At 31.1% G+C, this 27,950-nt stretch overlaps 1 protein-coding gene and 1 long non-coding RNA gene across 46 annotated transcripts in view; both read left to right on the top strand.

Moving 5' to 3' along the window:
• The window catches only part of LOC132757472 (sal-like protein 1), a 118,346-nt gene that overhangs the window by 10,255 nt on the left and 80,141 nt on the right, over positions 1-27,950 (top strand). For 33 of the 45 annotated variants that reach the window (XR_009629487.1, XM_060748988.1, XM_060748927.1 and 30 more), the window contains exons 2-4: positions 701-1,016; positions 1,596-1,752; positions 2,726-3,373. Coding sequence is in view for 44 of the 45 variants with exons in the window: in XM_060748988.1 (XP_060604971.1) it covers positions 927-1,016; positions 1,596-1,752; positions 2,726-3,373 (895 nt within the window). In the remaining variant the exon portion in view is untranslated. Of the gene's footprint in view, positions 1-700; positions 1,017-1,595; positions 1,753-2,725; positions 3,374-8,237; positions 8,971-9,136; positions 10,139-10,544; positions 11,243-13,416; positions 14,221-15,041; positions 15,649-15,844; positions 16,306-17,346; positions 17,891-22,312; positions 22,847-23,495; positions 23,949-24,445; positions 24,649-25,931; positions 26,324-26,736; positions 27,033-27,950 lie in introns of those variants that run through there. The other 12 variants (XM_060748789.1, XM_060749023.1, XM_060749051.1 and 9 more) reach the window with 12 other exon arrangements.
• On the top strand, positions 11,524-12,602 carry LOC132757723 (uncharacterized). The gene is made up of 2 exons (XR_009629494.1): positions 11,524-11,745; positions 12,189-12,602. It is a non-coding gene; the product is annotated as an uncharacterized LOC132757723 (long non-coding RNA).

The following is a 27,950-nucleotide window of genomic DNA, read 5'->3' on the forward strand; positions in this document are numbered from 1 at the left end:
TGATCATATCACTAAACATTGTGTCTTTGTGAAAATTCTACTCAAAATATGCAGAAATTTGTAAAAATATTATATATTATTTATTCTCATAGTCTGGAGGAACATGGAGTTATATTAATACCAAAAATTGGCAAAATATTCTATCACATATTTTCGCGACCTACATCCTGTTTGATTTTCGGCTTGAATTTGGAGAAAAATGTGTTAGTTTAAGTAAATAAATTACAAAACATAAAACAGTCAATTGATTTTTATGCATTAAGTGTCAAAATGTCCTTTAAAGACACTTGCAGATACATATTGTTGTTAATTTTTGCGGTGTTTTTTTTTTTTTTTGGTGAGTAAAGATTAATAATGCCGAACATCTTAAATGTGTGAACATGTTCGAAAATTCGATTGTTAAAGACTTTCGGAGCACTTACTAAAAACTTTCGGAGCACTAATCTGTAGAAATTATGTGAAGATTTGTATCTTTTATTGTATTCATACTTTGAACTTCGTAAAGTTAACATGCTGATTATACAATAACATCCTGGCTTGTGGGCAAATCGCTAAAGGAAAATTAAAAATGATGACCAGTCTGACTCATTGCCAATGGAAAGTGGCACTACATAAGCTGGAGGGAGAAGTCAATTCTCCTTTAAAATTTAGCCTAGCTCAAGCCCTGAATTTCATGTTATTTCTATCTTTTTCTTTTCAGAATAGAAACACTGTATTTTGAGAAAGAATACAATCAAAAAGGAAGGAAACAACCACAAAGAAATTTAATTGTTGGAAAACAAAAGCTAAAGATACTCAAACCCCTGTATCCAAGACATTAAAACAGCATTCGTAAGTGACAAAAAGTTGATGAAACCACTTACATACTGATTTGGAGAAGGGCTTTTGAATCACTTTTTGGCATCGGCTAGAAACAAACAGCAATTATGACTGCCCCTGATATGGAAGTGATTAAAGACATTCCAGGATATAAAGTAATCCTTAAAGCTGTGATAAAAACCCAAATACAGCAATTGGTGAGTTGATATTCGTTTTAATGTTTTAAAGTTTTCACAGTTTGGATTAAAGTTTAGTCATGTTAATATTATCATTGGCTGACCAGGGTCTGCTGAAAGACACCTGAAAAAAATTCAGTCTCCCAACAGGGATTCGTACTATTGGTAGTCAGGGGCAATATTTGTAATTAAATCTAAAACTTTGCATCCCAGGTAATTCCCTAGTTGATGTAAGCTTCACAAGGCACTACAATTCACAATTGTTTAGTTGACCTGTTGAAACTATAAAAATTTGTTTGTATCGCCTGATATAAATAATAATACTTGTTAGCTATCAACAGGTGATTTAAAGGAGATCTGCTAAAAAAGTGGAAATATGAGAATAAATTAATTGCAATGTAAAAGAACCCAGTGCTAAGTTTGGGTGTGGAAGTTGGTCATGACCATTGATAAACTCTATTGATTTGATTTTCAAGTCGGGTGTGTGTGTGACCACAGCAACAAAAGCTGGCCTACCGCTGGTGCAAAAATGTTTTCTTTGTTCTTTGCATTATAATTATTATATATTGTTTAATTTCTACAATCTCTTCTCTCCTCCAGGTTGAACAGTTGGCTGCCCATACAGATGAGGAGTCTGTGATATTGACAGCCAGTGTTGCTGATGGTACTCTCAGTCATCTGGGCTCTGACTCGGGTAAAGGATTTCTCGAAGACCACGAAGATGTGAAGTCTCAATTCCTTGGCTTCTGTCTCAAAAGTAAGTGTGCACTGTAAATATAGGATAATAAATGTCTTTTTACATGCCCGAAATAATTTCCGGCATATTATGTTATACCCCCTGGTGTCCGTCCGTCTGTCCGTCTGTTCCGAAGCATAACTCAAGTTTCATTTGGCCCACAATATTCAAACATCATAGGATGATTGTCCATTTGGGTAGAAGACCCTTACTGATTTTGGGGTCACAAGGTCAAAGGTCAAGGTCACTATTACTCTAAAACTGAAAACAGTTTTCAGAACATAACGAAAGTTCCATTTGGTCCACAGTGTTCAAACTTCATAGGATGATTGTCCATATTGGGTAGAACACCCCTATTGATTTTGGTGTCAAAAGGTCAAAGTTCAAGGTCACTATTACCTTAAAACAGTTTCCAGAGCATAACGGCCCACAATATTCAAACTTCATAGTAGGATTGCCATTTGAATGAGGTAATACTTAATTTTATTCCCATACAAATGCTTAATCCTTACTAAAAAAAAAACAAACAAAAAAACCCACCACTTTCGGGCATACAATGCGCTGCCTAGCGGTGCTCTTGTTGGGTGATATATCTCAGAACATGTAGGCTGAGTGGTCAATGTTGTTGCCCATCATCTTTGTAGGTTCAAATCCTGCTAAAAACGTTTTTGATTATTTAGATTTTCAATTTGTTAAGAGTTTTACAGATTTAAAACTGTCCTGTTCTAAAAAAAATAGAATAAGTAAAAATGATGCTTATCTAGAGCACTTATGAGTATGGAGTAATTCACGACAGGTTGAAGAGCTTCAGTGCAAAAAGTGGGTTTTGATATGCTAACTGTTTCAGTTGTGACTAATTATAAATTTCCCTGCAAATTGATAGACAAAATATTTTGAACCTTATTTTATTAAGTACTATTGAAAAGCATAAAATTTTAATGTATCCAATAAAAAAAAATATGGCATGTCTTAACAATTTTAAAAATTTCTTCAGGACACCATAAGAAAAAGCAAGCCGAAAAGGAAAAAGAGCGTCAGCAGCAAATGTTGGAATCAATGCAACAAATACCTATACCAGCCCAACTTGGATATGGCCCGGCACCAAGGAGGAACCCACGGGCACCATATCCTAGACAGATATTACCTCGAGGCCCCATGCCAGGAATGTCCCCAGGTGGTAGTCTTAGATCACCAAGCATTAGACATGAACCATATCCAATTTCACGTCCTCAGCGAAACTCCACTGGCTCTATGCCAACTACACCGGTGAAACAAGAACCAAGTGACTTATCTAATGACGGTATTAGTGAATCAAATAATGTTAGTCAATCTCCATCTCAGTTAGGCGAAAGTAAAGATGACGAAAACACAAACTCTTCTTCCTCTACCATTCCAAATGAACCTAGTGACGGAAATACGGGTGAATCTAGTGATAGACAAAAGACAGATAGTGACTTAGACCCTAATGTTAATATCAAAGTTGAAGCTATAACTGAAAGTGAGATGGAGTTAGAAATAACCGGTGTTGAACCCGGTAGACCTTCAATTCCTCAAGATTGGGATCCTAATTTATCTTTAGGAATGAACTTTGACCCAAATTCTGGTGCTATGGGGTCAGCAGCTGATATGCAGCAAGGCTACAGTAAGTGTTCATATCTTATTTTCTAAACTTTTGACTATCTCCATTGGCTGGTTGTCAAAAATAGACGTTGTCTAAAGTCTTGTGAACATTGTGAATAAATTTACCAACATTGGTTCTTTTTTTTTGTGATAAAGTCTTTTGAAACGTTTACAATTGCTTATATTTAACTGTTTAAGTTTATCTAATTTTCATTGAAGTATTAAATGGGTCTGCTTTGTAGCATATTTATGTTTAAACTATCTTGGTCTGTTTGGTCAAATGCATATGGCCTTAGAAAGTAAGTTATTATCTTAACATTAATTGTAATTATATCTTTAACAAATTTTCTGACTGATATACACAAAAGAGCATTACATAAGACAACTTCATTTTTTCGGTAACCATGGAAATGGAGATAGTCTGCAATCAGCAACTGTTGTTTGTGCTTACATTCCTCCCACACCGGAACTGCTCATGTTGAAATATTGTGACAGTACTGCTGAATCTAGTAGTAGTGTTTCTGTTCATTATTGATGAAATTGGAACTGTTACTGCTGAAACAAGTAGTAGTAACTGTTGTATTAGTTTGTAGCATTACTTTTGAATTGAAGAATGTTACATTACTGCTGAAACAAAATATAAGCTACATTACTGCTGAATGCTACATTACTGCTAAAACAAAATTTAGGAAACACTTTGTGTTTGGAATACTTCTTGTTTTTAATGCAAAGTTCTTTTACTTCAAATCTGGTGCTTATACCTCATAGCAGAACAAGATCATTTTATAAGTTAAACCAGAAAAGAAGGTTTAAGTATGAGAATTAGAATGGAATTCTTTATTTTGATGAAATCTGAAAACCAAATTTGAAGGAAAAGTGTAATGCATTAATTTAGTATGTTATTTCTACATGGAAATTGGGAAGAGATATACAGAAAGGTAGGTCAATTTTATATTTATATATAAACATTGAAAGTTTTACTTAACTAAACAATTCGGACGAATTAGCTCAGTTCAAATTACCATGACACCACAATAAGAGATTTTATACAAAATGAAACTGATTGTGTATATATGTAGAGAAGGAAGCCAACTATGTCTCTATGTTCAAAATATGTGATACTAGTATGTCAAAGCCAGTGTTTGTCTTGACATAAATTTATCATTGATATTGGTCAATTTAATGAACCAATTGTCTTTCTTATGTACATGCAGTCTTCACCAAAAAAAGTTCTTTAAGGTATCAACATTTGACACTAAATCTATTCATTTCCTTTTCAAAAGAGCTAAAATCTAAAAAAAATAAATTGTGCTGCATGTAGGTAGGGAGATGTTTATTAAGTCTAACATGTCTAAGGTGTCTGCATGAGCAGTTTCTAAGAGGGGGGCTCCTGTCCTAATTGTTTTGAAACAATTAAGATTATTAAATATTGTTTAAGATTTATTCAGACTCACTTTTCAAAGGTTTTGTTGCAAGATGTCTTAAAAATTGTTTTCTAGAATAGTAGTCTTTTAATTGACTAATAATTAACTATTTGTTAAAATAATCAAATGTTCACTGTATAGAATTTTATCTATAAAAAGTTAGATTCACACAATCATTTGAAAAGTTTCTCTGGACATTTTGATATGTAAGCACAGACATTGTAACAGTTGCTAATTGTTTGAATATTTGCAGAAGTTTAGATAGTAGCATAAAATCTCTGGGGGATATAAAGGGAGACAATCCATCTTAGATAATATGAAATTTTGTTAATTATTATATTTTACTTAAATTTTTTAAAATATGTAGAACTTATTGGAAATTGTTTAATAACACAAAAATTATTATGCTAATTTCTGCAAATATTCTATTTCGTTTTTGTTAAAATTTATTTATAATTGAATAAATTTTGTTACTAAAATGATAAATTTTACATTATTTTTGAAATTTTGTTAACAATGGACTATACAGAAAAAGTATAATTTCTGCAATGAAGTCTTTTAAAGGAATTGTTAACAAAATTTTAAAACATGAAAAGTTATGGTACTTTGTTAGGTGGTGCATACCACTATGTAGTATACAATACACAAATAGTGTTTTAAGACCAGTCATGTTCCCTTCAGATAAGGGGAATAAATATAGAAGTCCTGTCTGTGGTCAAAGTTCAAGAAATATACTCAGATTTGATGTGATTCTAAAATCAAAGATTATTGAAATGTTGTTAAATGGCTGAGTTTTTTCTCACCATTTTTTGCAAATTAACATGACCCAGCCATTTTCTCTTTGTTTTAAACAAAATTAGGAAAAAACTCAACTTTTAATTTGTCTTTATCAAATCATACAATGGCAAATTGAATTGAGTATAAGAGGCTAAAGCAAACACTTTAGATGTCTGGGTAAACTATATATCTGAGTATTATCAATGTATATAATTATATTCATTATTTTAGGCTGAATCAAATTTGATTCTTGGTGATTTTTTGTCAAAAACTGTTAGATATAAAGGATAAAGTTTAAGGTATTTCTATGTGAATCATTACAACAATATGAATGGTTGAAGGTTGAGGTTACTTTTAACTAACAATTATATTATAAAGGTTCAAGGTCAAAGTTTCTATATTTATATAAATTGGCATTTGCCTTATATTACTTACCAAGTGAAGAAGCATGGGTGGGGTAAGAGAAACAGGGTGTGTCAAATTTGTCATTTTCTCCTAGCACTAGCCCTGGGTGGTCAGGATTTTGAATCTTCTAAAAAAAACAACAACAACAATTAATTGCATATTTTTGAGTGTAATTCTTGAACATGATCATTATGTGAGAAGTGTATAGTCATATTCATGTATTCCTAGTAAAAGGTGTAACTTTGAGCTAATTTGATGTAGAAGTGTGTAATAATATGTAACATAATCTGAACAATTAGTGCCATTTAATTGATTGACTGAAATGTTTGTTGATCTAAACTCAATTAATATGATTTTGTGTAGATATTTTGTGTACCAGTGTGGTTGTCCCCCTTTTAACAAAAATTCTTGCCCATTTCTAAAGCACACCCACAGTTCTGTACACTTCAATAATTGATTAGTGCTCTAACTTTTGCTGTCATGTAACAGTACAGTACACACAGTGTATCACAATTTGTGATTTGTTAATTGGTTTAAAATTGGTATTAGGTGTATAAACTCGGTCTTAAAATTTAGTGCATTTTGTAGCACTCAATTACACTTGTTGAAAAGAGTGAAAATACTTCAGTGAAATATGGAATATGATAAGTAATGTTAATAAGACTTGAAAATTACTTCTTATGAGATACTGTCCCTTTGTCTATAAACATTTGTGGACGATGAAGATAAACAACAAGTTGTTCAAGTAACAGCTATTGACAGTAGTTTCATGTTAAAATCAAGAGAATAAACTTGAAAAGTCTCAGAGTTACTGTCAATTGTGTCTTCTGTACAAATCACGATTACTTCTTGAGCTTCAGTGCAAGAAAATTACCGACTTTGGGGGAATGCCTTAGAAGAAAATAGCAATGTATTATTGTTTAAAGAAATAATAAAAAGACAGTTGTTTTGTGCGTTTGTTTTCACTTTTGAAGCATATTTTGCTTATATGTTGTTGCATTTATATTAATATTTTGGAATTTTAAATTTCAGAATAAGCCAGTTAACATGGACTGGTTGACTTTCAAAACCATGTTGGCATTAGTATTATTAATTATTATATAATAATTATTGTTACAGTCATGTAGACGTAGTCAAAAACCATGTTGGCATAATAATTTACTATGTAGTTTAATGAAAGTTACATACATGTATGTTTTTATTAGACATGTTAATGGTGATTAGATACAAATATTTACAGCTGTAATTATGATCCCTAGTCATGTATACTAGATGAAATTAATGTATACGTTTTGATTACAAAACTCTTCCGTGATAATGGCTGTTTTCATGTTCTCTTACAGTTATTATGTTTGACCGTAGCCAAATTTTTACTTTAATTTAAATTGTTTGGGTTTTTGCAGTCTTGTTGATAATAAGAGGATGAACAATTTTATGATAATTGTTTTTCCCCCATTGTATTTCCCTGGTCACTATTTTGTGTTCTACAATTACTTTAGTTATATACAATACATACATAATGTGGTAACTTCACTTAGGCAGTCATATTTAATATTTATAATATTTATAAGTTAATGTTCATTTCCTGATCACATTGATTAAATAAACAAATTCTTCCATTATTATGTTTTGCTTTATCTATGGCATTTTATTTCCATATGTAATAGATTTATAATATCAACACTAATGTGAAGGCAAAATGTGTGGTACTTTACTTATGACATCTGAATGCAATTCTTAGGCAAACTCGACATGGTTATATGGTGTAAAATTTGTCTAAATGTAAATGTTTCCATCATACTTGTTCAATGGTGAAAAATTTGCCTTTATACACATGTTTATATCTGGGTAGGGTAACAAAATTATGTATATGTCGTTTGTGTCATTAGGGTGTTTATTTAAATTGAGAAATTCATTGTATTGTTATTTTAATAATTTTGAAAACACTTTGTGGAGTTGGTAATGTTTTAATATGGTTGTATTTATATAACGTTATAGATGGATAACCTGGAAAAGATATTTAGTTTACATATTTATCTGCACAATAATTTACTTTGTAATAACTATATGCTTTAAATATACTACATAAAAATGAATTACAAATATGTATAGAACCTTTTATTGTTGCTTAGAAATTGTGGTCATTGAATGCACACATGAAGAAAGACCATTGTTTCTGTTCCAGCAGTATGGGACAGGTTTTGTCAGAATTGATTGGTAAACCATACTGTTTTTAAAAGAAAACCAAGTTATCCAGTTCAGTTATTCTGTTTGTTTCAGTTGAGAAGTTAGCGGCAGCCAAGAGTTACTGGCCGTGTCCTGTTTGCGGAAAGATATCCAAGAAGAAGCAAAACCTAATAATACATATGCGTATACACACTGGAGAAAAACCGTACCGTTGTAAACATTGTGACGCAACATTTAGGCAAAGACATCATTTACAATCGCATGTTGCTCGGCAACATCTTGAATTTCTGGAACATTACAAGGAAATCAGACCAGAGAAAGAAATCAGTTTTGTGTAGTGAATTTTTGTCATGTAAACTGTTGCCTAGCAATGCATCACATCTCTGAAGACACAAAGAAAATGAATATATTAATAAATTTGAAATGTTGGTTAGTACTGGGTACTTACAGATATAATGGCAGACACATTTCTATTCTGGTGGTTGCTCAATTTGCAACATTTTTATATTGACACACTTGTCTTTGAGTTCAAAGTTCAAATCTGAGCATGTGTAATAGGCAATTACAACAGGGTAAAATAACTGTACTTAAAAGATTGTAATAGCAATGTTGCTTTATAGTAACTGTATCATGTGAATGACTTTCAAATGTAGAATCAAATTTTGATTTATGTCCCCCCCACCTCCAGTGGTTTTGATTAGAGCTATTGGTTTGTATTATATTACATTAAATGTTCTCTCTTAACAATTATGTTATTAACATATAGAATAATTTTTGGTAGTCATGTTTTTTTTCTAGTCTTTTTAAAAATAATAAAAATTAAAAACAGTTTAAATCTTAATTTGTTCTTTTGTCAATAATAAAAATGGTTTTTCAGATGCAGGGAGAAACAGTCGCCCCCACCCCCAAAAAAAGAAAAAGTTAAGAATAATTTTCACAAGAGCAATAAATTTTTTTATTCTAGTATAAGTATTTTTTTCTATAAATTACAGGTATAAAAAGAATTAAGAAACCGTCATTCCCATGTGAATTGTGTGGAAAAGAGTTCACAACAAAACAGAATATGCAAGTACATTTGAGAATACACACAGGGGAGAAGCCATATGTTTGTCATATTTGTCAAAAAGCATTCGCGGCCCAGAGTAATTGGAAAGTACACATGGTAGTGCATTCAAGTCAATCTGAGTTGGGCAATGCCATTATGATGTGAAGAGATAACCATATTGAAATGAATATCTTTATTTACTTGATTTGAAAGTTGAGTCACCTGGAAATTGTAAAAATCAATTTCACTAGTCAATGTCAACTTGCACTGTTAATTACTGCAAGGAATATATGAAATAAAAATCAACTGTAGAAGTCAAACTGATCCCGCCTGAAATAAGAAACATAATTTCAACTGGAATTTTAAAAAGACAGTTCATCTCAGATGTCAGATAGATTATTATCTGAAATGTGAAACCAATTCCACCTGGAATAGAAAAAAGAGAAGAAGAAAAAAAACAATATCATCTTAAATGTCAAAATTGATTTAACCTGGAATGGTAAAACCTTTATCACCTGGAACAAATTCAAATGTCAAATTGATTGAACCTGGACTTTTAAAACTAAATTTTCACTTGGAATATTAAAATGTATCAACTCAAATGTTAAATTGTTTTTGCCTGGAATTTAAAAGTAATTGAAAGGAAAAAAATATAAAAAGAAAAAGAAAGAACTATTTTGATACTTGAAATTTTCTTGAACAATTATTGATACCTGGCAAAGTGTGTATAACAAAGTTTACAACTCTATACCCCCATAAATATTTATTTTATAATTCTTTGTCTAAAAATAATAACTTTCAATTCTTAATGCTAATACATTATACATACATAACATAATATTAATTACCTAAATTTGTAATTGTAAATGTGTTTAAAACATACCAAAAATGAATTAGTAATGAAATTTGAATATAACTTGTAACAAATAAAGATGAGTTTAAAATTTCACATATTTCTTTCTTCCTTTTCATTTCTGTTCTTTTGAAAGTTTGATATCAAAATTGAACGAGGTCAAATAACCAATCTTATATTCGTCTATACAGTAGTTTATTGTTCATTGTTCAGTCTGTTTTGAAATGGTACTATATACTGGCTTCAAATGTGTTGATATTAATAATATCTTTGTAGCAAAAAATGTTGACTTATGAGTGAATGGCCTTCAAGATAGAGCCAGTCCAGTATGCACATACATGTAGGCTGACCGCAGAGTACATGTTTATATTCGAATTTCTCAGAAAAGGGTGAGCATTATTAGTTTTTTATGGGCCCTGCAGGAACTAAGTAGTGTTTGTAGAAAAAATAAAAAGGCAACAAGTTTGAAGTAATTTATTCACACAGTGACTTTACATTACAGGCATCACTGAAGATAGGATGTATACCTGCCAGCTGTGTGGCAAGACAGCGAAAACCAAACAGAATATTCAAGTTCATCTACGCACGCATACTGGAGAAAAGCCGTATGTTTGTAAGATATGTAATAAACGATTTGCTCAGAGAAGTAACTGGAGGACCCACTTAGTTGTTCATTCCAATTGTGAAAACCTGTTTGTCCAGAGGGAAGATAACTCCTAAGTTATTCAGAGAGAAGATAACTCCTACAGTAGTTCAGATAACTGTTCAGTTTAAAAAACTACTTGGGCTAAATGATTATAACGCGCTCACTTAGCTGTTGATTCCAGTTATAATAACCTGTTTGCTCAGAGAAAAGATAACTCCCAAATTATTCAGAGGGAAGATAACTCCTACAGTAGTTCACATAACTGTTAGAAATGTATTTTTTTTTGGACAAATTTGGTGGATTAAATTGTACAAGTACTGCAATAGGAAGTAAGCCTGATGCTGATTTGGTTACTGATACTAAAGGAAATTGTGTCATGATATTGACTTCAATTGAAGGCAAAGGAGATTAAAAGAGTTACTTACATGTGTAAAAAGCAAAAGGGATAACTAGAATAACAAAGAGAATAAACTTCCTATTTTTGGAAGTGAAAAAATGTAAAAGAAAGAAATTTATTAATTGACAACAGATAACTAGAAATCTGTACTTTTGTTGAGAGGAAAAGGAATACCATAAAACATTTTCTTGAAAGCAAAGTGGATATTATGGCATAAACTAATTTGTGTTGAAAGAATTGAAGAGGAAGAAAAGGGATTTAACTGAACAAACTTATTTTGTTATTTGTTGACCATTGTTTATATTTTATTAGTAAGATAGCATCCAGTTACACTTTTTCTTTCAAAGCTGATTATGATTCTATGATTTTGATGAAAAGAAGTTTTTAAATTTACAAATAGTAAATTACTCAATTTTACATGTTAATTGCTAATTTTCCTAGTTTTTATATGCCCGAAAGAATTTCGGGCATATTATGTTATACCCCCTGGCGTCCGTCCGTCCGTCCGTCCGTCCGTCTGTCTATCCGTCCGTCCGTCTGTCCGTCCGTCCGTTAGCAATTTGGTTTCCGGAGCATAACTTAAGTTCCATTTGGCCCACAACATTCAAACTTCATAGGATGATTGTCCATATTGGGTAGAAGACCCCTATTGATTTTGGGGTCACTAGGTCAAAGGTCAAGGTCATTATGACCTTAAAACTGAAAACAGTTTCCGGAGCATAACTTAAGTTCCATTTGGCCCACAGTGTTCAAACTTCATAGGATGATTGTCTATATTAGGTAGAAGACCCCTATTGATTTTGGGGTCACAAGGTCAAAGGTCAAGGTCATTATGACCTTAAAACTGAAAACAGTTTCCGGAGCATAACTTATGTTCCATTTGGCCCACAGTGTTCAAACTTCATAGGATGATTGTCTATATTGGGTAGAAGACCCCTATTGATTTTGGGGTCACAAGGTCAAAGGTCAAGGTCACTATGACCTTAAAACTGAAAACAGTTTCCAGAGCATAACTTAATGTCCATTTGGCCCACAGTGTTCAAACTTCATAGGATGATTGTCCATATTGGGTAAAAGACCCCTATTAATTTTGGGGTCACAAGGTCAAAGGTCAAGGTCACTATGACCTTTAAACTGAAAACAGTTTCTAGAGCATAACTTAAGTTCCATTTGCCCCACAGTGTTCAAACTTCATAGGATGATTGTCCATATTGGGTAGAAGACCCCTATTGATTTTGGGGTCACAAGGTCAAGGTCACTATTACTTTAAAACTGAAAACAGTTTCCGGAACGTAACTTAAGTTCCATTTGGCCCACAGTGTTGAAACTTCATAGGATGATTGTTCCTATTGGGTAGGAGACCCCTATTGATTTTGGGGTCACAAGGTCAAAGGTCAAGGTCACTGTTACTTTAAAACTGAAAACAGTTTCCAGAGCATAACTTAAGGTCTATTTGTCCCACAATATTCAAACTTCAGAGGATGATTGTCCATATTGGGTAGAACACCCCTATTGATTTTGGGGTCACAATGTCAAAGGTCAAGGTTACTATTACTATAAAACTGAAAAAAAGTTTCCAGAACATAACTTAATTTCTATTTGGCCCATAGTGTTGAAACTTCATAGGATGATTGTCCATATTGGGTAGAACACCCCTATTGATTTTGGGGTCACACGGTCAAAGTTCAAGGTAGCTATTACCTCAAAACTAAAAACAGTTTCCAGAGCATAACTGAAGTTCCATTTGGCCCACAATATTCAAACTTTATAGGAGGATTGCTATTTGAAGGAGGTAATACTTTATTTAATTTATGTAATGTCTTACAAATGCTTCATCCTTAGTAAAGAAAAAAAGCAGTTTCGGGCATATAATGCTCCGCCTAGCGGTGCTCTTGTTTTATGTGTGATCATACAATGGAGAAATGATGTTACTTAAAGATGTAAGATTACAAAGTCAAAGCAACCTTTGTTGTAAGACTAGACAAGTGTTCTTATCTTATAAAATCCATAATAAGTCATGTTCGAGTTCAATGGCCTGTCTTATGTAAACTAGTTTCTCCTTAACTCTATTTACTATGCTAAATGTCTTGTTCATTTTTCATTCCGGACAAAACCTTTTGGGAAATTTTCATGATAAGGTACTGACAAAATATAACAGTGCAGACTCTGGTCAGACAGCATCACTTATCTTGGTCTTCACTGGGTACATAGAATAAGTTACAACTATCAGGTCAAAGGTTTAAAAGTCAGGTTGCTCTGATGTTACACCAAGAGGTGTGTAAGTCAAAAAACAAATATCTGTTTCTTACATTTCACTCGTTCTTTTTACAGATACAAACAGTGAGGGCACAGGTGGGTACCAGTGTGACTATTGTGGGCGAGCGTTTTACTCTAAATACAATATGGACAGGCATAAACTTATACATACTGGCGATAAACCTTTTGAGTGCAAAGTTTGTCGGAAGCGGTTTAATCAACAGTCAAATTTAAAATCTCATATGATTGTACATTATAAATCCCAGTTCTCATTAGATTGTCTCTAAAATTTATTTAGTCATTGATAAATTTCTTATATTGAAATTCAGTGACAATTTATGATTGATTTGTGTCAGTAATTAAAAGACCGCCGGGTATAAAATAGAGAACGTAGGACTTGACACAAATGACAAAAGTATTGAAAATTTCCAATTTGTTTTGGAAATCACTCGGCGATATGAAGAGTTTTCCAAAAAGCACAAGTTTTAAGTGTAATGGGTTTTAATGAATTTGTAAAATTATCTGAACAAGTCAATATTTGATAGGTTTGGATTTTCCCAATGGTTATTGGTTATGGTTAAATGGTTATTAAATTTAAGTTATAATTTCATGTAAGACATAGCTGTTGCATAAACAAGTAAAAAAAAAAATCAGTTATTTGTAGATAATCATAATGACTGGTTACAAGTTAAAAAGAGTTGCTTGTCCATTAATTGGACATAATATGAAAGAAGTTACATAATTATTAAGGTTATTTGATCTTTTTATATTGTTAAATATTGTTTTCGTTTATAATTATGTATAATATTGTTGAGTGTATACAGAGGAGTAGGATAACAAGATAACATGAAAATTATGTGTATGTATATTTGATGTAAACAGTGTCTATTCTAGGACGCGCGATTGCGCGATTCACGCTAGTATTTAACAGATCGCGCATAATTCAAAATCATGTGCGTGAAAATCGCGCATCTATAAAAAAAGTTAATAAAACCGTAAAACTTCCATCCCGCATTATATTTGGTTGTTTTGTTTACATTTACACAGAAAACCGAAGGGAGGTAACTGTAAGCTAATTATAATAATTTAGTACCGTATGGTACTCGTTACGTGAGTTGACGGAAATTAACGGAATGTTCCGTATCGACCGGAACTAGTGTGCTAGGTCTGACAGTTGGGCGCCATTTTAGTGTAGTAAATAATCAAGAAAAATGAGGCAATCCATAGCTTGGCTACGATCTAGACGTGAATGATAGTTCGATTATTTGTATTGCCAATCCCTTTATAATCAATCGCGGCAGTTCTGTAATAATTTGTTTTCGTTTAAAAATTCAGGGGGGACAACTTCTGCTGCCTTAAATAAATATTATCGTTTTAATTATTTCATCGGTTGAATGCCTCAGTGTAAACTTAATGCAGAGGATTTAACATTGGCAGTTTATATTGGCACCCTTTGATTTTGAAAATCGCCCCCTTTTTTGAAATAGAGGGGGGAAAATCACCCCTATTTTTCAATTCCTAGAATAGACACTGTGTAAATAAAAAAAAATGATGATTTTGTGTAAAATAAAGATTTCAAGAAAATGGAAAAAGCTTTGGTTTTAATTAGTCCTAAATTTTAGTAATTTAATGTTGTAAGATCTTTAAAATTTGGTGTTGTCAACAATGATGTTTTGAATTTACTTTATTTACCATTTTAGGTCAGATGTTCTATCCTAACACTAATGCATCAGTAGAAAATCCTGGTCACGGCACCATTGGTCAAGGCGGTAAAAAACAGTGCGATATTTGTGGCAAATACTTTCAAAACAATGCAAAACTAGAAAGACATAGGATGATCCACACTGGAGTAAAACCGTTTCAATGTGAAAAATGCCATCGGTGCTTTAATCAAAAGGCGAATCTTAAAGCTCACATGGTTGTACATATGAAAGATAAACTAATTATTTAGATTTAATCAGTTACATAATAGGTTGAAAAGTTATTTAAAACATATTAATTTGGATAAGAAAACTATTATATGAATTAACCTATGAAGAAATACTAAAGAACTTGTTTCAAATGACTTGATTGGATTTTACATGACAGGGATAAGTTGAATAGTAACTTTATTTATTGGTGGAGTAAGATTTGCAGCACCTCTGTCATTACTGTGTGCAACTGCTACTGGGTGCTGTTCACAGTTGACTGAATGTCTGTAACAATATAGGGTCCATAACCTACCCAGTTTGATTGTATTGATAGATAATGGCAATGTTTTTACTTTTTATACTTATTGATTTATATACATTTTGTACTAACATTAACACCCTTTTAATACTTGCTCTAAAAATTGTTTTAATATATTATCTTTTGAAATCTTATATTTGTTGTTTAGTTTTTTGTTTCATCCTTAGATTTTTGTTTATAGTCCATTTTAGTACATGTATTTAAGGTATTTATAAGGCTATTTGAACTAAGTAAGTAATGAAAAAAAATTAACAAATCTTTATCACTTTTATAGGTTTTCCCAACTTTACAATGGGGAAGCCTGGAACTTTGGATTGTGTATTTGGGAACCAGGGCCTGAAGGATTGTATTGACAGGAACCAGGATAATAGAGCACTGTATCCTGGTCAACTTGAGAATAAGAACCAGCCTCAGTGTGACGTGTGTGGAAAATATTTCGCTCATAAACGGAACATAGAGAGACATAAGTTGATCCACTCAGGAGTTCGACCTTTCCAGTGTAAAATCTGTCTGAAATCATACAACCAAAAAGCTACGTTAAAGTCGCACATGGCTGTTCATTTAAACAAGTTGAACTTGATATGAAACTTTCGTACAAAGTCACATGGTTGAATAGTAAGTTAAGCATGTTGCATATGTCCACAAGTGTTGAGAATGGATGTTATATGATGAATAATGGCAACTTTATTTAGATATCAAACTTGAAGGAGAGATAGAATGTAAACTGTAAGGCTTTTTTTTTTCAAAATTTAATATATCCTCATCGGGATTTATGAATGAAAACACAATTGTTGAAGAAAGGAGTATGAAATATTTGTAGGAAGGAGTAAGAAATATTGAAGGCAAGACTAGGGAAATGTTGAAGAGTAGGAAAAGTTGAAGGATGGAGAAGGAAATGTTTAAAGAATCTGGGAGTAGGAAAAGTTGAAGGAAGGAGTAAGAAATGTTGAAGGCAGGACTAGAGAAATGTTGAAAGAGTAGGAAAAGTTGAAGGAAGAAGAAGGAAATGTTTAAAGGAAGGAGTAGGAAATGTGAAAGAGTAGGAATTAATGAAGGAGTCTGGTCATGAATTTGTTGCAGATATGTTTGCTATGACGTTATGGAAAGTCATTAAACATTATAATAAGTGTAAAGTGATTGTACATAATCTTTGTAGTGGCTTTAAACATTATTCTTGATTGTGCATAATCTTTGTAGTGGCTTTAAACAGTATTCAAGTTGGTTGTGTTTGTGATTTATCTGCAAAACATTGCCTTAAGGAGATTTTGAAATTTACTAAAAAAAAAATGTTGTAAATCATAAATCTTCTAGAGTGGAGAAATACAAGATACAGCACTAATACTTCAGACCTTAAATGTATTACTAAAGTGACCACTCAATGATATGTTCATTTGCCTTTAAAAAAGTCAACAAATGATGAATAAAGAAGATATATTACTTAACATTTTTGTTAAATAAAACATTATGAAATATAAAAAGAGGAGCAGTGACAGTATGATTATTTGAATATTCTGTAACTGAGTAAAGTAAAAAAACATTTTTAGTAGTAAATAATTTTCAGAAACTTTTTTGCTTTTTTTGTTACCTTATGGATGATGAGCCCCAGAATCAGAATGTTAGTTGGTTGAACATTTAAGAAAAATGTAAATTTTTATCATAATTACTAATGTGGAATTGAAACTTATAGATAAGATTATGATTTTGATCTAGATAAGAATTTAATAATCTAATGCAATTAAATTCAGTAATTTACAGTCATAATTTCTATATTTTTAGGGACTCCACTGGTTGATCTTGGGACCACAATGTGTGATATTTGTGGTAAACAGTTTGCCAGCAAACAAAACATGGCCAGACATAAGTTAATACATACTGGCGAGAAACAATTCCAGTGTACCTTTTGCATGAAAAGGTTTACACAGAAAGCCACCTTGAAAACACATATGTATGTACATGTTAAACATGCAGTTACATCTGAAGCTGACAGAAACACAAATGTAAGGAGTGTAAAGGAACAGCTGAGTGATTATTTAAAGGAAATAGTTGGTGAAAAGTAAGGGCGTGCCATGAGCTAAGGGGTCTCTGGAACAGCTGAAGGAAAAAAGTTGGTGAAAGGTGTTGTTTGACAGTACATGAGAATAACTAATTAAACTGGCATATGAACAAATATATTGTGTTATTAGTGTAAAGTGAATTAAAAAATGAATCTAAAATTCAAAACTAATACAGTAATTGTGTAATAAGTGATATGCTACTCAGACTCAAAAGTAAAAGTAATAATAGAAAAACTGATGTCTTATTTTAGCAAAAAAAAGAAGAAGAGCAAACCAAGAACAAAAACAACACTATATTAAGCTGCTCGTTATTCAAATTTTGTTAAAAAGGGAATATGTTTCGGGTTATAATGGGTAGATGTACAGTTGGAATTTTCTTTTACTAACAACAAGAATATACAAAAACCCCTTTCTTTTAAAAGTTTTTGTTACTTTAAAAAAGTTTTTAAAATTTAAATGACAAAAAAAAACCTGGACCTTTAATTTTTTAAAAAAATTTATAATTTGGAAAAATTTAAAAATTTGTGAAGGGAAAAAATTTTTAAAAATTTTTAAATTTTTTGGGTTTTTAATTTTTTTAAAATCCAAAAATTTAAAACGGGCCTTTAATTTTTTGAAAAAATAAAATTATTGAGGAAAAGGGGGATTTCATTGTTTTTTTTTAAAAAATAATTTTTTTTTATATATTTTTTTTTAAAATTGTTTTTTGGGTAAAAAATTTTTTTTATTTTTTTTTTTGAAAAAAAGAAATTTTTTTTCTTCTTTAAAAAAATTTTCTTTTTGTTTTTTAATTTACTCCTAAAAATTAAAGGTGCTGTAAGTATACATTTTTTTTTATGACAATTAATTAAAAGCAGATTTTTCATTCATCATTTAAACTATTAGCTATATCATCATTTACATATTTTACAGGAAAAATTCTGAGAATTTTTAGAACGACGTGTGATATTATGCGGAACATATTTTTTCGAGTGCTGGCAACATGAAGCGGCACCGGATTTTACACACCGGACAGAAACCATTCTTTCATGTCATCTGTGTGGAAAGTCGATTCAACCAGAAGGGGCCCAACCTGAAGACGCACTTGTCGTTACATTCTGGAGAAAGACCTTTTGAATGCCGGGACATATGTCAAAAAAACTTCCGTAGGAAAGGGAAAAATTTTTTTCTTATTTAAAACTTCAACCGATTAAAAAAAAAGGGTTCAAATTAAATTTTGGGGGCCCTTAATTAAAAAATTTTGGTTTTTAATTTTTTTTAACAAAAAAATTTTCAATGTTTATTAAAACCCAAAAACCATTTTAAAAAGGGTTTCATTAAAAATGACTTATTAAACGGGGAAAAAAGGAAAAAAAAGGAAAAAAAAGGGTAAGGGCAAAAAAAAACTTTAAAAACATTTATTTTAAAATTTTAACTTAAATTCCTTTTAAAGGGGGGAAAAAAATTGATTTCTTAGCAAAGATGAAAAAAAAATTTTTTTTTTAAAGGGTTCCAAAAAATTCAGTTTTTTTGTTTTTTAATTTTTTTTTAAAAACTTTCCTTTTTAAAAAAAATTTTTTGACATTTTTTTTTTTGGGTTATGAATGAATATTTAAAATTTCAGGGCCTTTTTTTATTTTTGGTTTTAAAAAATTTTAAAAAAAGGGGAAAATTTTAAAAAAAGTTTTTTCTTAAAAAAAAACCCATTTTTAAAATATGCACATATGAAAAAAATAAGGGAGCATTTGTTGGGTAACTTTTTATTTTTACAAATGATGCATTTAAAATTTTTTAAAAAAAATATAATTTTTGAAAAATTTTTTTTTTGGGTTTTGGGTTTATCCCGGGGTTGTATAGTTAATTATTTTAAAAAAAAAAAAAAATTCTTGGGGTTTTAGGTTGAACTTAAAAATTTTTTTAAATTCTTCATTTTTATTTATTTTTAAATTTTAGGTTTCAGATTTGGGAAATTTGGGGGAAAAACGTTTACCCAATTTTCCCTATGTTGGGAAAAATTTTTTTCCCAAAAAAACAAAACATGGGAAAAACATATGATTTACATTTTTGGGGGAAACGGCCTTTTTCGTGTAAATTTTTGGAAAAAGGGATTTACCAGCGAGCCCATGTAAAAAACACACATGCTTGGTTTTATTTAAAGGAGAAAAACTGGGGGAAAAAAATTTTCCCCTTTAGCCCTTTTTTTTAAATTTAAAGAAATAATGTTTCAACTCAAAAAGTTTTAAACAAATAACAATTTAAATTTTGGGTTTTTTAAAAGAAAATTTTGGGAAGAACTTGCATTAAAAAATTGGAAAGGGTTTTAAGGGGCTTTAATTTATGATAGTAATTTTTAAGGGAAAAAAAACTTGAAGAAAATTTTTAAAAAAAAAAAAAAATATTTAAAATTAAAAATTTGGGAAAATTTTTAAATTTTAATTAAACAAAAATTTTTTAATGAGTTGTTGAAAAAACCCCACACTTTGTTGAAATTTAAATTTAAAATTTTGTTTCCCCCTTTTATTTTTAAATTTACTCTGGTTGAAAAAGGGTTTGTTTGTTTAGAATATTTGCAGTTTTTCTATGATAGACAAAGAAAATTTCCCAAAAAATTTTGATTTGGGATGAATTTTCCCTTTTGTTTTTAGTATTGGGGAAAAAAGGGTATTGGGAAAAGTTTTTACCTGATATTAGATGCTTACATCATATTGTTTCTATTTATAGATACAAGTGATCCTGGTCACGGCACCAAAGATCGTGTTGAGTGTAATATTTGTGGGAAGTCATTTGCAAGCAAGCATAATATGCTGAGACATAAAATGTTACACACTGGAAATAGGCCGTTTTCATGCGATATATGTGGGAAATCTTTTACACAAAAAGTACATGCCCCCAATCCCAAAAATTACCCCAGTTTCATTTTGAAGGGAAAAACTCAATTTTTTAATGAAAAATTTTTTCCATTTGGGTTTAAATCTTTTGGGGGTTTTCATTGTTGCAGTTTGGGTAATTTCCCTTTTGTTTAAAGGGTATTTAAGTGTTAATCTTTCTTTAAAATTGGAGTTTTTAAATTTTATTTTGTGCCCTTTATTTGGAAAATTTAAACCCTAATAAAAATTTTATGGCAAATTTTTTGTGAATAATTTAAAAAACATTTTCTTGGGTTTTTTTCATCAGATCTTCTATTTTTAAATGTTTTTTTTATTTGAAAGTTTTAAATTTTTTCACAACAAAAAAAAAATTTTAAATTAAAAGTCTTTGATTTTTTTCCCTTTTGGTTTTTTTTTTTAAAAATTTGAATTTTAAGGGAAAAAATTCCCCCCTAAAATGGAAATTTTTTAAATTCTAAAAAATTTATTTATTCTTTTTAGCGCACATCTGGGGAAAGTTTTCCCGTAAATTGTGGACAAATATTTCTCTTTCCCAAAACAAGGGTTTTACAACGACATCCCAAATTTTGCCCCACTGGAGAAAAGCCTTTTGCCTGAACCTTTGTGAAAAACGTTTTTAACAGAAGTCAAACCTTAAATCGCACATGGTGGTACACTTCAAGGAGGCTTTAAACCCTTGACCTGTTGCACTAAATGTGATAAGCCTACAGTCAGACCAACCTGCGCACATGTGAAAGTTGATTAGGCTCTGTACTATTGATAGCTCACTTGTGGGATTTTATTAAGGCTCAATGATATTGAAAATCTGAAAAAAATGAAAATATGTTAAAAAGGAAATAATGTCTTATAGAAATATGAATATGATTCCGATGCAATGAAAGCAAATTGTGAAGACACTTGCGTTAAAAAAGAAGTGTGATGATTAAAGTGAAGTGATGATAAGACATAGAGATGATAATTATGATATGATACAATATATTTAGTAATAAGATGAGACTTACAAAAAAATTAATAGCAAGTAGGGTGACATGCCCCATGACCATGTTCAATATTCAATATTGTGCCATTATATCAAAACAACTATATTTACTGTGGTAATAAAAGGCTTAACAAGTTATGCATCTAAGTTATTAAATTTGGTAAAAATTAACTGGTAATATATTTGAAAGATTAAAAAGTTATCAAAAAGAAAGAGAAATTGAGAAAAGCAAAGATAAGAAATTGAGAAAGCAAAGATAACAATAGGATACAATTTATTCAATACTGTGTTACCGATAACAAAAGAAAACTTACTATGAATTCAATTTGAAAAGCTGTTAGGATTGTTTAGTATACAAAAGATTGTCTTGCCTTATAATTAATTGTATTGACTTAACTAAATTTCTTGCAATTTTAAAAATTATTTTTTCTTGTAAAATATGCTGCTGTCAGTCGAAGCTGTATCTTTGTCAATGACCAATTTTTGTACGCAATATTTAGGTACTACAAAATAAAGTTAAGACAAGAATCTAAAAATTTTCTCATGTTCTTTCCTTATCAATTACACCTCAATTCAGAATTTTGTTAAATTATCAGAGCTGTATTTATCTGTTAACCCTGTACTATATCAAAGCATTCAGATTAGTTCTTTGGACATTTTTAAGACAAGAATTAGATAAATTGTGCAGTAATTTGTGGTAGTGTGATTTGCTGCCTAATATAATTTTATACATATATGCCATTTTCATATTTTGAACTGCATTATTGAATCTTTGTAATCTGAAGCTAATATTTTATGTAAGTCGCCTGTAGTGATTTGACAAGATCTACTGCTACTTTCAGGTGATAATCTGACTTGTCCAGTTTGTATGAAGATGTTCAAGAACAAACAGAATAGGGACGTACACATGCGCATACACACTGGCGAAAAACCATTCCAGTGTCGAGTTTGTAACAGGAAGTTTAACCAGAAATCAAATCTTAAACGGCACATGATATTTCACTTGACGTCCAAATTACCAAATTGAAGAATTATCTGCATTAAATTATTGTACATTAGCTCAGTTTTAACTGACAGTTTCATCCGAAATGAGTGTTTCAATACAATTATAAAGGAGCAAATGAAACAAAGGGAAGCAACTGTGAAATGACAGTGAATTAAAGGGAAACAACTATGGATGAAATACCAAAATGACAGAGAATAAAAGGGATGTAACTATGAAATGTGAGATGACTTAATTATGTGAAAGCAACTATGAAACTACTAAATGGCAATGTATTAGTGAAAATGGAACAAATGTTTTTAGAAATTTAATGAAGTGGTGTTTCTGTTCAATATATGATGAGCATAAAGGAGCAATTATGATAGAGAACATGGAACTGTGTATACATAGGCAAAAGTTTTTAAAACCAAAATTTATTTTGAATGATAACAAATAATGTTCATGTTAACATTTTATGTTGTTTTATTGTTAAATTTGGTGCTTTAATATGTATAGTATATACATGGCATAAATAGGAATGTGCTTGTTCTGTTGAGTTTTAATTGTAACACTAAATGGCTGGATTAATGTCTCAGAAGGATATATAGTATTAAAGTTTGTAAAAAAAAACCCAATCATCTTGGAAGTAATTTAACCATGAGTTGCCCTTGCTAATGTAGGAAATAAATAATAAATAAAATTTAGTTTCATGGTAATTTACCCATTTCGGGAGATTAACCTTTGACCCCCTGGAACCAAAGGTAATAAGCGGTATCTACCAGTACAGTCTTACTAGACTCTGTACAGTTGCCTGACCAACTTAGAAGTTTTCATCTTGATATCCCCAAAATTGATAATAGCCAGACCCAAATATGAAAGCTGGACTAGATCATTTAAGAAATACAAAAGGGTATAAAAATGTGTATATTAGTTATTATCATAGAAGAAGATAGAAACAGTGAAAATGAGTTAATGTTTATATTTATAAATTGTAGATATCATGGCAGTGAAAATGGGTTAATGTTTAAATTTATAAATTGCAGGTAATAAAGCATTACAAGACATTACATGTGACATGTGCGGGAAAGTGTTCAAGAACAAGAGGAATAAAAATGATCATATGCGCATACATACTGGAGAGAGGCCGTTCGAGTGCAGAATATGTTTCAAACGGTTCATTCAGAAAGCCCATCTTAAAGGGCACATGGTCACTCATATGAAGTGATATAATTAAACCAGTAACTGTTGCTTAGCAACATTTATATTAAATGACATGGTCAAATTGTGGTTCAGAATGTTTTGGAAGATACTGTTCAAATAAGTTGACTTGATTGGTTTTTATTTTGTTTTATATTTTTTTCTGCTGTGTATATAATTATATAATGAAATGAGATGTGTTCAGAACACTGTTATAAAGAATTATAAATTGAACACACTTTTTAGAGGAAGTTTTATGTGATATGACTATATAGAAGAATAGATATTGAAGTTGCTTGTGCGTCAATCGCTTAGCTTACATTTGAAATAAATATCATATAAAATTTTCAAACATAAATACAAAGCTACAAATTTCAAAAGTTATTATTTTAATAAGGAACGTAAATGAACTGTTTATATCGTACAATTTTTTTTCATTGTTTTTTGTTGAGGAAATAAAATGTTAAAAAAATACTTCTTGTTTCTGTTTTAAATTCACACCTCCTTTAACAAAGAAAGCATCACCCTTGTTCGAGTCTGCTCTCTTGTACTTAGTATTTTTGCCTTTCTGGTTGAATAACTCCAGGTTACAGGAAGACGCAAATATTATCCAGGTATTTAATATCTTATTAGCATTATGCTAAACAATTTCTGATTTTAGCACTTCTTGCATAATATGTTTTAAGAAATTGTTTTTTTTCTCCTTCAACATTGTAATCCCCTGTTTCATTAATCTCATGATTTCTTTTGCCAAATATCATCTGTAATAAATTTCATTTTACTTTTTGAATTTCAGATATGAGTAAGAAAACATGCCATTTATGCGGGAAAACATTTCAACGTGTACATTCTCTTAACGTACATATGAGAATACATACAGGAGAAAAACCGTTCAAGTGTAATGTGTGTTATAAACGTTTCAACCAGAACTCGATACTCCGTCGGCATATGATCACCCATATGAACATTAATAAACAGTTTTAATTTGTGGGGAAAAAAGGATGTTCAGTTTGTGTTCAGTTTTTGTAGACTTGTGGTGTCGTAAAAGTGAATTTTACATGTATTTAGTTTTTCAAACAATGACTGGAAATTTTGACAGTAAAGATCAGTAATGTTTGAATTGGAGACATGCTGTAATTTCTTCTACATCATTATCATAATATTCAACTTGAAATTTGTTTTGTAGAAATTCATTATTGTATACAAGTTTTTGTTCAAAATGAATAAAAATATACATCAAAAATATATATCTTTGTATAATTTGTTATTATTGTCATTAGAAACATAATGATGTCATATATAAAGTATATAACTGGAGTACATAACTGGAGTGCAAATAGATGATTATGTCTCCCCCACCTCGGGGGGAGACATATTGTTTTTGCCCTGTCCGTCCGTCCGTCCGTCAGTCCGTCCGTCCGTCAGTCCGTCCGTCCATTCTTCGTTTCCGGACGATAACTAGAGTTCCTTTTGACCTACAGCTCTCAAACTTCATAGGATGAATGGTCTTATTGAGCAGATGATCCCTATTGTTTTTGGGGTCAGTAGGTCAAAGGTCAAGGTCACAGTGACCGTTGGTCAATTTCTCGTTTCCGGATGATAACTAGAGTTCCTTTTGACCTACAGCCCTCAAACTTCATAGGATGATTGGTCTTATAGAGCTGATGATCCCTATTGTTTTTGGGGTCAGTAGGTCAAAGGTCAAGGTCACACTGACCGTTGGTCAATTTCTCATTTCCGGATGATAACTAGAGTTCCTTTTGACCTACAACCCTCAAACTTCATAGGATGATTGGTCTTATTAATCAAATGATCCCTATTGTTTTAATGGTCAGTAGGTCAAAGGTCAAGGTCACAGTGACCATTGGTCATTTTCTCATTTCCGGATGATAACTAGAGTTCTTATCAGTGAGGACATCTACCGGGTATTTACATTATCTTATCTCCATTTCCATTCCTGTTTCCATCCACAGTTATTCTCAGCAGTGGGGGAGACATGCGCTTTTTTACAAAAGCATCCTCTAGTTCAAAATTGTTATTTTAAAATCCAAGTGGAGGGTTTGAGTTTAATAGTGGAAAGATATAATTCAGATTTTTTTGATTTTTTTTTTTTCATATAGATATTAATATTGATTGATAACATTATAACATTATGTGACAATGTATATTAAACCTGTTGTGAAATGTAATATAATTTGAAAATTTACATTTTCTTCTTGAGAAGAAATGAGATCTTGCGATTTTTTATCCGAAGGTTTTAAGTTTGTATTTTATTATTTCAGGTCTGGAAAATCCAAGCGACACGGAGTGCAAGATTTGCGGAAAGACGTTAACTACAAGATATCATTTAAATGTACACATGCGTATACATACGGGAGAAAAACCGTTTTCCTGTACTGTGTGTAATAAACGTTTCAATCAGAAATCTAATCTTAGATCGCATATGGTGGTGCATGTACAAAAAATTCTTTAGCTCATTGTGTCACATAAATTTAGAGGAATACTTGTGAGCTAATGGAACTTAGATAATTATTATATACTCATGGAGCAGTATGTGTGTTGTGTAAAAGTTGGTGAATTCAGTTGTTAAATATCCAACCTCCCAGACAGAATTTATTTCTGGAATTTGAAGTTAAATTCAGGAGAAAAAAACTGGAATAAAGTGTGACATGTGACATTCTGAAGAAAAGTGTTAACTTGTGTGTAATTTTTTTCTTGTGCTTTTGAAACTTAGGCTGTCCGGGTTTTTTTTGTCGATTTAGAAAATGATAAAAAATGATGTCAAAATTGATAAGTTAAAACTTGACTTTTCCCCAATTTTGTTAAGATAGTATGTAAACAAACCAGGAAATTTTTTTTAAAGTACGTAGAAGTATTTACAAGGTTTGATTGTAATTAATATTACTATTGGGTACTTCAGTATCTTCTTCATGAAAATAAAAGTATTGATATAGTAATTTTTCTTCTGTTTATTTCATTTGGGCTAAAGGGTATCTCAATATTGTTAAACAATTATTAGTTTTTCATAGGTCAAACTAAAGTTATAGAATTCAAGCAATTTCCTTAATATCAATCTTGTTGTTTCAGGGTTGGACGGTTTAGGTGAGACGGAATGTCCAACTTGCGGGAAGTCGTTCTCTTCGAAGTATCATCTGAATGTACACATGCGTATACACACTGGAGAAAGACCGTTCATGTGTACAATATGTCATAAACGGTTTCGAGTGAAATCAAATCTTAAATCACATATGCGTATGCATACAGGAGAAAAACCGTTTGCTTGTACTGTGTGTAATAAATGTTTCAATCAGAAATCTAATCTAAGATCGCATATGGTGGTGCATGTACAAAATATTCTTTAGCTCAATGTGTCACATAAATATAGAGGAATTCTACTGAGCAAATGGAACTTATATAATTATTATATACTCATGGAGCAGTATGTGTTGTGTAAAAGTTGGTGTTTTTTAAACAATAGAATTTATTCCTGGAATTTAAAGTTAAGTATAAAAAAAATGGAATGAAGTGTGACATGAGACCAGTTAGTATGCAATAACAGTAAAAGTGATCCATAATTATGTAGTTTCAAACTTTACAATTTTTTATTTAAGAAAAGTGTTGTGTCATCATAAAATAATATATATTTTTCTTGTATTGTCCATGTTTGTCTGTCGATTTAGAAAATCATCAATAATGATGCCAAAATTGATAAGTTAAAACTGGACTTTTCCCCAATGTTGTCAATTAAGATATTATCTAAACAAGCCAGGAAAATTTGAATTTTGTAGTAGTATAAACTGAGTGTGCTGATAATATTGTAATTGGGTACTTAAGCATGCTCTTTATGAAAATAAAACTATTGATATTGTAATTTTTCTTTATTTTTTTTCATTTGTGGGAAAAAAGTATTTGCTATGTCTAGCTAGTAAACAAATTAGTTTTTCATTAGACAAACTTGAAGAATTCAGGCAATTTCCTTAATATCAATCTTGTTGTTTCAGGGTTGGACGGTTTAGGTGAGACGGAATGTCCAACTTGTAGGAAGTCGTTCTCTTCAAAATATCACATGAATGTACATATGCGTATACACACTGGAGAAAGACCGTTCATGTGTACAGTATGTCATAAACGGTTTCGAGTGAAGTCAAATCTTAGGTCACATATGGTTGTTCATGTACAGAGAGATTGGAAATAACTTATAAATATATAAATTGTGGCAAATAAAGCTGTAACTGGGCAAAAATGGACGTAACCTTTTTATTACGTTAGGGAAAAACAGGCCATAACTCTGGTTAGAATTG

Source organism: Ruditapes philippinarum, unplaced genomic scaffold, assembly GCF_026571515.1.
Source record: "Ruditapes philippinarum isolate M1 unplaced genomic scaffold, ASM2657151v2 ctg4760_1_1_1_1, whole genome shotgun sequence".
In the NCBI taxonomy this organism is placed as follows: domain Eukaryota; kingdom Metazoa; phylum Mollusca; class Bivalvia; order Venerida; family Veneridae; genus Ruditapes; species Ruditapes philippinarum.